The 12,283-nt window shown below is 36.6% G+C and overlaps 1 protein-coding gene across 1 annotated transcript in view; it reads left to right on the top strand.

Moving 5' to 3' along the window:
- SPDYA (speedy/RINGO cell cycle regulator family member A) overlaps positions 1-12,283 on the top strand; it is a 31,996-nt gene that overhangs the window by 17,168 nt on the left and 2,545 nt on the right. The window contains exon 5 of the mRNA XM_057742740.1: positions 581-878. Within this exon, the coding sequence (XP_057598723.1) occupies positions 581-878 (298 nt within the window). The remainder of the gene's footprint in view (positions 1-580; positions 879-12,283) is intronic.

Below are 12,283 nucleotides of genomic sequence, written 5' to 3'. Positions count from 1 at the left end.
TGACATGTAGTGTGGAATCTTAAGTACTTTCTAAATAATTCCTCATCTAATCCTTGCAACAACCCTCTAAAATAGACACCATTATTCTCTCCATACTACAGACAAGAAAACAGGAAAAGAGAGGATAAGCAACTTACCTGTGTTCTCATTCACCATATCTCTTGCTATAATTGCAAACATGTTAAGATTAAACTAACATACGTAGCTGGAAACTTCAATTAAAAATATTATTTTCAAACCAATACATTCCAAAGTTAAGAATTATGTATTACGTGGGGCTAACTGTATTATCTTTCCCAAACCTAGAATATCCAGAATTGAAAAACCTGAAAGGTTGCTTCAGTTCTATTTCCTGTTTGAAATTACTTAAATACTTTATCAATTATCATCTTAAGAATCCAAGCAACAAATCACTTTATGGGTAATACTGCCGTATCTGGAGATGCTTTTTTTTTTTAAAACATCGGTAACAGATTTTCAGATCTAGTTTTAGAGATAGCTGTTCTTGAGTTATTTTTGTTCTTAATTTTACTAAATTTTAAAATCTTATTAAATTCTAAAAGAAAGCTTTCCTCTATAGGTTATGGCCATTGCTCCAACCCATTATATATGGCAACGAGAACGCCCTGTGCATCACAGTGGAGCTGTTAGAAACTACAACAGAGATGAAGTTCACCTGCCCCGGGGACCTAGTGCCACACCGGTAGATTGTTCACTCTGTAGTAAAAAAGGAAGATATGTTAGACTGGGCTTGTCTTCATCATCGTCTTCATCCAGTGATACAGTAGAGGTGGCGGAGAAACATTCTCCGGAATCACACAACTCATTCTCAGTGGACATAATAGTTGATCCTTCTCAAGCTTACAGCTGTTCTCAAGGTATGATTTAGCAATGTGTCAGAATTAGATCTGTGCACATTATTAATAAATCCAAGTTATCTATGGACCTTTAGTCAGTTCTTATAGGCAGGAGTACATAATAATTTATGAGTTAACTGCAACAATATGAATTAAATTAGTATGGAAAGTTTTCCCCTTTTCAGTTACTACCTTTTGTTGTGGCATTGTTTTGTGGCAGCTTACCTAAACTAAGAGATTTTTAATGTGGCTTTTGTTAAATTGAAACATAATCCACCATAGATCTCAAGTATTTTCTTTGAAATGTTTATTTTATTCAAACAAAGTTTAAAGAAGAGAATAAATTTACTTGTGATCTCACCATGCAGCTTTATCAGTGATTAACTATTGGTTTCTTCTACATACTTTAAAAAATTTGGATAAAATTGACATTTAACATAGTTTTAGGTGTGCAACCTAATAATTTCGTATATGTTGCAAAATGATTAACACAATAACATTCATCAGCACACATAGTTACAGTTTTTTTTCTTGTGATCAGAACTTTTAAGATATACTCTCTTAGCAACTCTAAATATACAATCTTTTTTTTTAAGCTCATTATTGGAATATAATTGCTTTACACCCTTGTGCCAGTTTTTGAGGTACACCAAAGTGAATCAGCTGTATTTATACATATATCCCCATATCCCCTCCCTCCCAGGACTCCTTCCCACCCTCCCTATCCTGGTCCTCTAAGGCATCACCCATCATAGAGTTTATCTCTCTATGTTATGCAGCAATTTCCTACTAGCTATCTATTTTACATTTGGTAGTATATATATGTCAATGCTACTCTCTCACATCGTCCCAGGTTCCCCTTTGCCCCTTTCCAACCCCGTGTTCTCAAGTCCGTTCTCTACATCTGCATCTTTATTTTTGCCCTGTCACTAGGTTCATCAGTACCATTTTTTTAGATTCCATATATATGAGTTAGCATATGGTATTTGTTTTTCTCTTTCTGGCTTACGTCGCTCTGTATGACAGTCTCTAGGTCTATCTAACTCATTACAAATAACTCAGTTTCATTCCTTTTTATGGCTGAGTAATATTCCATTGTACATATGTGCCACATCTTCTTTCTTATTTTTTTTTTTTTTTACTTAGCTCTCTGCCTTTATTTGCTGACCAAGAGGCTTGGCCCGATAGTCATATTGTTTATGGAAATGCTGGAAGGGTAGGGTGTGGGTAGGAGAAAGAGTACAATTTAGCCAGAGAAGTTAGATGTATTGAAAGGATTGAGGGGATTTTGTCTTTGCTTTATAATTGGAGTCAGGATTTCCCTTCAAGTTACTCACTGCAGTCTCAAAACCTCCCTGGGCTTCTCTGCCCAAAAGTCCTGTTAAGCTCTTTCTCACTGGGTTGGCATCTGGCTTTTAAAATCCTTGTCATTTTTAATGATTATACTGAATATTACAACTGGTGCAGTGAATGGCCTTTTCCAAATGCTGAGAATGTCCTTAGTCAGAAAGAAAAAAAAAGTTGATTAAAAATGTTGAGTATCTTTTGGGGGCAGTTCAGAATTTTTTTTTTTTAAGTCCACGAGAATTTTCCCTTTAGGAGGCATTGCCAGCAGCTCTCAATTCAGCTTGGAATTTTACTTTTAGAAGTGGAAGATTGCATCTTGAAAGAAAACCCTAAAAGAACCTTATTTTGTCCCATACACTCATTTTAAAAAACAGATGACCCCGTGATTACAGTAGAGATCACATTCAGTGATTTGGAGATTGCCTTGGTGGGCAAAAAAATTGGGAGATTTTCCAGCCCTTTTAATTTGTAAAATCAAAATCTGTGTTGGCTGCAACTGATCAGAAAAAAAAAAATCAGTATACCAAAAGCAAAAGTTAGCAACCATGACTTTAGGAGGCTAGAGCCAGTTTGTTAAGCCCCTCTGAAGGCAATATTGAAAGTAGCTTCCTCAGGAAAATACTTAACCACCCAATCAGCCAAACCATCTGATAACTGCTGATCTTCCCTAATGCGATCGGGAGTCCATTTGATGCCCCTTTGCATTCCAATCACAAAGTTCATCTTAGGTAAGCATCAACCCCAATAGTGGTGTGCCACATCTTCCTTATCCATTCATTTGCTGATGGGCATTTAGGTTGCTTCCATGTCCTGGCTATTGTAAATAGTGCTGCAATGAACATTATGGTACATGTTTCTTTTTGGATTATGGTTTTCTCTGGGTATATGCCCAGTAGTGGGATTGCTGGGTCATGTGGTAGTTCTATTTTTAGTTTTTTAAGGAATCTCCAAACCATTTTCCATAGTGGCTGTACCAACTTACATTTTCACCTTACATTTCAACTTACATTTCAACAGTGCAGGAGGGTTCCCTTTTCTCCACACCCTCTCCAACATTTATTGTTTCTAGATTTTTTGATGATGGCCATTCTGACCAGTGTGAGGTGATACCTCATTGTGGCTTTGACTTGCATTTCTCTGATGATTAGTGATGTTGAGCATCTCTTCATGTGTTTGTTAGCCATCTGCATGTCTTCTGTGGAGAAAATGTCTATTTAGGTCTTCCTCTCATTTGTGGACTGGCTTATTTACTTTTTTACTATTAAGCTGCATGAGCTGCTTGTATATTTTGGAGATTAATCCTTTGTCCATTGCTTCATTGGCAAATATTTTCTCCCATTCCGAGGGTTGTCTTCTTGTCTTGTTTATGGTTTCTTTCACTGTGCAAAAGCTTTTAAGTTTCATTAGGTCCCATTTATTTATTTTTTATTTTATTTTCATTATTCTAGGAGGTGGGTTCAAAAGGATCTTGCTTTGATGTATGTCATAGAGTGTCCTGCCTATGTTTACCTCTGTTTCATAGTATCTGGCCTTACATTTAGGTCTTTAATCCATTTGGAGTTTATTTTTGTGTATGGTGTTAGGAAGTGTTCTAATATCATTCTTTTCCATGTAGCTGTCCAATTTTCCCAGCACCACTTATTGAAGAGGCTATCTTTTCTCCGTTGTATATTCTTGCCTCCTTTGTCAAAGATAAGGTGCCCATATGTGCGTGGATCTACCTCTGGGCTCTCTATTCTGTTCCATTGATCTACATTTCTGCTTTTGTGCCAGTACAATACTGTCTTGATCACTGTGGCCTTGTAGTATAGTTTGAAGTCAGGAAGCCTAATTCCTCCAACTCTGTCCTTCCTTCTCAAGATTGCTTTGGCTTTTCGGAATCTTTTGCATTTCCATACAAACCGTAAGATTTCTTGTTCTAGTTCTGTGAAGAATGCTGTTGGTAATTTGATAGGGATTGCATTCAATCTGTAAATTGCTTTGTGTAGGATAGTCATTTTCACAATGTTGATTATTCCAATCCAAGAACATGGTATGTCTCTCCATCTGTTTGTATCGTCTTTGTTTTCTTTCATCAGTGTCTTATAGTTTTCTGCATACAGGTCTTTTGCCTCCTTAGGAAGGTTTTTTCTAGGTATTTTATTCTTTTTGTTGCAGTGGGAGTGTTTCCTTAACTTCTCTTTCTGCTCTTTCGTTGTTAGTGTATGGGAATGCAAGAGATTTCTGCGCATTAATTTTGTATCCTGCTACTTTACTAAATTCATCCATTAGTGCTAGCAGTTTTCTGGTAGAATCGTTAGGGTTTTCTATATATAATATCATGTCATCTGCAAAGAGTGACAATTTTACTTCTTCTTTTCCAATTTGGATTCCTTTTATTTCATTTTCTTCTCTGATTGCTGTGGCTAAAACTTCCAAAACTATGTTGAATAAAAATGGTGAGAGTGGACACCCCTGTCTTGTTCCTGTCCTTAGAGGGAATGCTTTCAGTTTTTCACCACTTAGGATGATGTTGGCTGTTGGTTTGTCATATATGGCTTTTATTATGTTGAGGTAATCTTCTATGCCCATTTTCTGGAGAGCTTTTATCATAAATGGATGTTGAATTTTGTCAAAAGCTTTTTCCACATCTATTGAGATGATCATATGGTTTTTATCCTTCAATTTATTAATATGGTGTATCACACTGATTGATTTGTGTATATTGAAGAATCCTTGCATTCCAGGGATAAACCCCACCTGATCATGGTGTATGATCTTTTTTAATGTGCTGTTGGATTCTGTTAGCTAGTTTTTGTTGAGGATTTTTGCATCTATATTCATCAGTGATATTGGCCTGTAATGTTCTTTTTTTGTGACATCTTTGCCTGGTTTTGGTATCCAGGTGATGGTGGCCTCGTAGAATGAGTTTGGGAGTGTTCCTCCTTCTGCTATCTTTTGGAAGAGTTTGAGAAGGATAGGTGATAGCTCTTCTCTAAATGTTTGATAGAATTCACCTGTGAAGGCATCTGGCCCTGGGCTTTTGTTTGTTGGGAGATTTTTAATCACAGCCTCAATTTCCATACTTGTGATTGGTCTGTTCATAGTTTCTATTTCTTCCTGGTTCAGTCTTTGAAGATTGTACTTTTCTAAGAATTTATCCATTTCTTCCAGGTTATCCAATTTATTGGCATATAGTTGCTTGTAGTAGTCTCTCATGATCTTTTGTATTTCTGCGGTGTTCGTTGTTACTTCTTTTTCATGTCTAATTCTGTTGATTTGCATCTTCTCCCTTTTTTTCCTGATGAATCTGGCTAATGGCTTATCAATTTTGTTTATCTTCTCAAAGAACCAGCTTTTAGTTTCACTGATCTTTGCTATTGTTTCCCTCCTTTCTTTTTCATTTATTTCTGATCTGATCTTTATGATTTCTTTCCTTCTGCTCACTTTGGGATTGTTTTGTTCTTCTTTCTCTAATTGTTTTAGGTGTAAGGTTAGGTTGTTTATTCGATATTTTTCTGGTTTCTTGAGATAGGACTGTATTGCTATAAACTTCCCTCTTAGAACTGCTTTTGCTGTGTCCCATAGGTTTTGGGTTGTTGTGTTTTCATTGTCATTTGTTTCTAGATATTTTTTGATTTCCTCTTTGATTTCTTTAGTGGTTTCTTGGTTGTTTAATAGCGTATTGTTTAGCCTCCATGTGTTTGTATTTTTTGCAGATTTTTTTCCTGTAATTGATATCTTGTCTCATGGCATTGTGGTCAGAGAAGATGCTTGATACAATTTCAATTTTCTTGAATTTACTGAGGCTTGATTTGTGACCCAAGATGTGACCTATCCTGGAGAATGTTCCATGTGCACTTGAGAAGAAAGTGTATTCTGTCGTTTTTGGATGGAATGTCCTATAAATACCAATTAAGTTGAGGTGGTCTTATGTGTCATTTAAAGCTTGTGTGTCCTTATTTTCTGTTTGGATGATCTGTCCATTGATGTAAGTGGGGTGTTAAAGTCTCCCACTATTATTGTGTTACTGTCGATTTCCCGTTATAGCTGTTAGCATTTGCCTTATGTATTGAGGTGCTCCTATATTGGGTGCGTAGATATTTACAATTGTTATATGTTCTTCTTGGATGGATCCCTTGATCATTATGTGGTGTCCTTCTTTGTCTCTTGTAATAGTCTTTACTTTAAAGTCTAATTGTCTGATATGAGTATTGCTACTCCAGCTTTCTTTTGACTTACGTTTGCATAGAACATCTTTTTCCATCCCCTTACTTTCAATCTGTGTGTGTCCCTAGGTCTGAAGTGGTTTTCTTGTAGACAGCATGTATAAGGGTTTTGTTTTTGTATGCATTCAGCCAGTTTGGTTGGAGCATTTAATCCATTTACATTTAAGGTGATTATTGACACATGTTCTGATTGCCATTTTCTTAATTGTTTTGGGTTTGTTTTTGTAAGTCTTTTCCTTCTCTTTTGTTTCCTACTTGGAAAATTTCCTTTAGCAATTGTTGTAAGGCTGGTTTGGTAGTGCTGAATTCTCTTAACTTCTGCTTGTTTGTAAAGCTTTTGATTTCTCTGTCAAATCTGAATGAGATTCTTGCTGGATAGAGTATTCTTGGCTGTAGTTTTTTCTCTTTCAAGACTTTCAGTATATCCTGCCACTCCCTTCTTGCCTGCAGAGTTTCTGCAGAAAGATCAACTCTTATCCTTATGGGTTTTCCTTTATATGTTATTTGTTGCTTTTCTCTTGCTGCTTTTAATATTTTTTCTTTGTGTTTAATTTTCATTAGTTTGATTAATATGTGCCTCGGTGTATTTCTCCTTGGGTTTATTCTGTATGGGGCTCTCTGTGCTTCTTGGACTTGATCAATTATTTCCTTTCTCATGTTGGGGAAGTTTTCCACTATAGCCTCTTCAAATATTTTCTCAGACCCTTTCTTTTTTTCTTCTTCTGGGATGCCTGTGATTCAAATGTTGGTGTGCTTAATGTTGTCACCAAGGTCTCTGAGACTGTCTTCCATTCTTTTTATTTTTTTCCTTTTCCTGCTCTGTGGCAGTTATTTCCACCATTCTATTTTCCAACTTACTTATTTGTTCTTCTGCCTCAGTTATTCTGCTGTTTATACTATCTAGAGTATTTTTAATTTCAGTTATTTTGTTGTCCATTACTGTTTGTTTGCTCTTTAGTTCTTCTAGGTCCTTATTAAATGTTCCTTCTATTTTCTCTATTTTGCTTTTGACATTTTGGATTATCTTTACTATCGTTACTCTGAATTCTTTTTTGGGCAATTTTCCTAGTTCCTCTTCATTTATTTGGTCTTGTGTGTTTTTATTTTGCTCCTTTGCCTGCAAGGTGTTTGTTTTCTCATTTTGTCTATTTTATAGTATTTGCTGTCTCCTTTCCCTATGATGCCTAGTAGTAATTCCTCTTGTTTCTGCGCTCTGCCCCCTGTGTTGGGGTTAGTCCAGTGTCTTGAATAGGCTAGTGGGTGGATCTGAGTCTTCTCTCTCTGATGAGCAGGGCCGTGTCAGGAGGTGTGTTTTAGGGTATCTGTGAGCTTAATATGGCTTTAGGTAGTCTGTGTGCTGATGGGTGGGTTTGTGTTCCTGTCTTGTTTGTAGTTTGGTGAAAGGTATCCAGCACTGGCAGTTGCAGACAGTTGGGTGAAGCCGGATGATAGACTTTGATAGAGGGCTCTGTGAGAATTCTCTGCAGTTAATCTTCCCTGTGGCTGAGGACTCTCTAGTGGCCTAGGGGCCTGGATTTGGTGCTCCCTCCCCAGAGTCTCCAACTTGACTTCTGGTCAAGTAAGTAATCCAGACTTCAGAGGTCACCAGTTATGTCAGGATCTTTGCAGTGCTTTCTGGTGTCCTAGGTCTTCTGCTGGTGTTCAGCTGGTTTACTGTGGGAGTTATTGCATCTTTTGATGTATTCCTGATGCATCTGTGGAGAGGTATGCATTCCACGTCCTTCTACTTTGCCACCATCTTTCTCTCTCCACAACCAACTATTCTAAATATATAATCTTGTTAACTATAGTCACCATGGTGTAGATTATATCCCCAGAACTTATTTATCTTATTACTGGAAGTCTGTAGTATCCACTACCTTCACCCACTCCCCCCCTCTCTGCCTTTTCTGGTAACACTGTTTGGTGGTGTATCTATGAGTTCAGCTTTTTTTAGATTTCACATATAAGTGAGATCACACAGCATTTACCTTTATCTCACTTATTTCATTTAACACAATGCCCTCAAGGTCCATCCATGTTGTCACAAGTGGCAGGATTTCCTTTTTAAGAAGGAAACATTTTCTTTATTTTCTTTATCCATTCATCTATCGATGGACACTTAGGTTGTTTCCATTCCATGTCTTGACTATTGCAAATAATGCTGTAATGAACATGGACGTGCAGGTGTCTTTTCAAGATAGTGATTTTTGTTTCCTTCAGATAATACCCAGAAGTGGAATTTCTGGATCATATAGTAGTTCTATTTTTAATTTTTTGAGGAACTGCCATACTGTTTTCCATAGTGGCTGTATCCAACAGTGCATAAGTGGTTCCCTTTTTTCCACATCCTCACCAACACTTGTTATTTCTCATTAATAGCCATTCTAACAGGTGGGAGATATCTCATTGTGGTTTTAATTTGCATTTCCCTGCTAATCAGTGATGAACACCTTTTCACATACCTGTTGGCCATTTGTATGTATTCTTTGGAAAAATGCCTATTCATTTCCTCTGCCCATTTTTAATTGTTTTTTTTTCTATTGAATTGTATGAATTCTTTATATAGTTTGGATATTAGCCCCTTCTCAGATATATGATTTGCAAATATTTTCTCCCATTCAGTAGGTTGCCTTTTCATTTTGTTGATGGGTTTCCTATACTGTATAGAAGCTTTTTAGCTTGATGTAGTCCCACTGTTTATTTTTGCTTTTGTTGCTTTTGCTTTTGGTGTGAAACCCAAAAAACAATTGCCAAGACCAATGTCAAGGACCTTACCCTCTGTTTCTTCTAGGAGTTTTGTGGCTTCAGGCCTTACATTCAAATCTTTAATCCATTTTGAATTGATTTCTGTATATGGTGTAAGATAGTGGTCCAGTTTCATTCTTTTACATGTGGCTGTCCAGTTTTTCCAACCCCATTTATTGAAGAGACTGTCTTTTCCCAATATATTTTTGGCTTCTTTGTCATAAATTAACCATATGTATGGGTTTATTTCTGAGCTCTCCATTCTGTTCCATTGATCTATGTGTCTGCTTATATGTCAATACCATACTGTTTTGACTACTATAGCTTTGTAATACTATACACTTTTCTATTTCTATTTTCTATTTTAAAAAATAGAACCATACTGTATCTATGCTTGCTTTTTTCCCACCTATCATAAAGCATTTCCACATGTCATTATTTAGTCTTTGAAAACCTGATTTTTAGTCATGACATAAGTACCACACTTTATTTGCATATTTCCTTTTTTTGGGATTTAAGTGGTTTTGAACAATGGTATTTTATATCAATTTGAAAATAATCATAGGAACTGGAAATACTTTTAGTCAACCATACCCTAATTTTCATTTAAATTATAAGGTTGAGTATTTCTCTGACATTTCTCAAACTGAAACAGAACCAGAATAATATTCTACCAGCAGTGATCCATTTTACTTCTTATAAAGCCTTTGTCCCAGATATTCACCCATCTGAAGATAGGACTGGCAGATTTCTTATGGTTCTAATTCTATAATGAGACCCACATTATTTCAGAATTTCACCTATTCTTATTAGATTAGCAGTGGCTACTGAAGTTTTACAGAGACACTAGACTCTTAAGACTCTTGAAGGTAGGGGTCATGCCTGTCGTTGTTCCATTCCCTGGCCATAGTAATCACTCAGTATAGTCTGACTGACAGTATAGTCTCTTCCCATGTAACACCTCCAAGTGTAACTTTTATTTGTTCACTCATATTTGAAAGTAAGTAGGGTCTACCATAGGCTAAATTATAAGAGTTGACTTTTAGTATCCCTCCCCTCTCCCCTAGCTCCTTTTGCCTACACTCTTTGATCCTCAAAATAGATAAGATTTACTAGATGTTTAAAATGTTCCATGCAATGTGTTAAGCATTTTACATTCATAACCTCACTTAATATTCACAGCCAACCCTAAAGTAAATACTAGTACCACCACTTTGTAGATAAAGAAACAGAAGCTGAGAGGTTAAATAATTTGCCCAAGGTGACAGAGTGACACTTGAACCCAGGTCTGACTCTACTACAGCCTGAATTCCTATAATGCTCTACTGCCCCCTTTGATGAGATCCTGCCTTTGGTGGTGAAAATAAGCTGCCACAGAAGTCTAGCAGATTGCTAAGGACTAAGGAATTGGTGAAAGCGTTAAGAACGAAGTCCCTGATGAGAGGTTGTATGGAGTGAACTGAGAGAGAATTCCAACCATAATTTGAACAAATATTTAAAGAAAGCAGAACAGAAGCACTTCCACTTATTCAAACTAGCCCCTTAGATATCGAGTAGTCACACCCTACGTTTAGGCTTTGATATTTCAACAGGAAATCAGAGCACACCCATGGAGTAAGGGGTTCTGCCAGTAGGTTTGCTTCAAGAAGAAAAAAAAGAAAAGCAGGTCTTTGAGGGATTTTGGATGAAAAGTGGGGCACTTGATTTAGGGCAGTTGTAAATGGAACTGTGCTTTCATCCTGTCCCTGAATGAAAGCCCTGACACACTGGTTTAGGATACATACGTCCCATACAGGAAGAAATAAGTATTTACTCATTTGTGTTTTGTTCTTAGTAGGAATTCAGGTTAAATGTAAACCCTATTGTTTCAGGATAACATTGGGTAGGCAATACAAAGAAAAATTATTAGTTATATATACACTTGACCAATAAACATTTACATTCATTTTCCCTCAACAGGCTTAACAAGGCAGTGGGCTAACTGGGGGTGGAGAGGCTTAAGGGAAACATGATATTATCAGGAATGGTGGTCTGTCTCTTACTGCCTCAGTAGCTGTTTTGATGCCCAGTAGTGGCCTCTACCAGCAAAATTTTCTTCCTCCAGTTCACATAAGGTGCTTGGAATCACCTAAGGTTTGTGGTTGCAGCAACTCAATTCATTCTCCAGGAGAGACACAAAGAGCTGATGCTCTGCTCTAGGCTTTTATGGTAAAACTTAGCAATAGCTGTATCAATGCTTCCATCCTTCTTTCAAACGCAAGTAACTTCTTGTTTTTCAGGTTAAAAACATGTTTTTCTGCCTTAAATTTTTCTTCTCAAAACAACATATTCAATGAACAAGGTTTACATAAACTTGTTTATGGCATTTATTAAGAATAAAATAGTTGATTTTGATAAGGTTGTGGGAGATAGATGAGGCATTCTTTACAAATTTACATGCATCACAATCACCAATCATGTGCTAGCTACCTTATAAAAGGTAGTCTCATTTAACACCTGACCCCCCAAGAAATCCTGAAGTGGCACTATGACATTCATTTTACTGATGAAGGAACAAACTCAGAAAAGTCACAGCTGCAAAGTAAAACTGCAACAATGAAAACAGCAAGATGGGACCCCAGTTCTATCTGAATAGACTGAACATTTTTATACTAACTAAACTACATTTTCTCTTTTCCTTATGCTATCTTAAGCCTTATGACACCTATGCTAGTATATCTGAAACATGGGTACCTGTTATTATGTATTATCTGAGGACTCCCCAGATTTAAGAGTGAAGCCAAGGGATAAAAGCAATATACCAAACCTTAGTCCTGGGTCATGTAGGCAGGCACGAGACATTCCAACTGTTATATAATCTAAAACCAAATGATTTTTCCTCAAAAAATAAACTCTTCTCTGAACTTTCTTATTTACTTTTGTCATTACCACTGTTCTAGTCATCCCAATTTAAAATCCTTAATGAATGCATAATCAGGACTTATAAATTAATGACGTGATAAAGGCAATGCTAATTATATGATCAACATTAATGAGCACAAAAGATTTCAGAATTAATTCTGTAGGGTTAGAGACTTAGTGAAGGCTGTTCCAAGGAAGTTATTTATGAGCTGGGTTGACTCC

This window comes from Hippopotamus amphibius, chromosome 7, assembly GCF_030028045.1.
Source record: "Hippopotamus amphibius kiboko isolate mHipAmp2 chromosome 7, mHipAmp2.hap2, whole genome shotgun sequence".
NCBI classification, from domain to species: domain Eukaryota; kingdom Metazoa; phylum Chordata; class Mammalia; order Artiodactyla; family Hippopotamidae; genus Hippopotamus; species Hippopotamus amphibius.
Note: the sequence above shows the minus strand (reverse complement) of the source record. Positions and strands in the feature narration are given on the sequence as shown.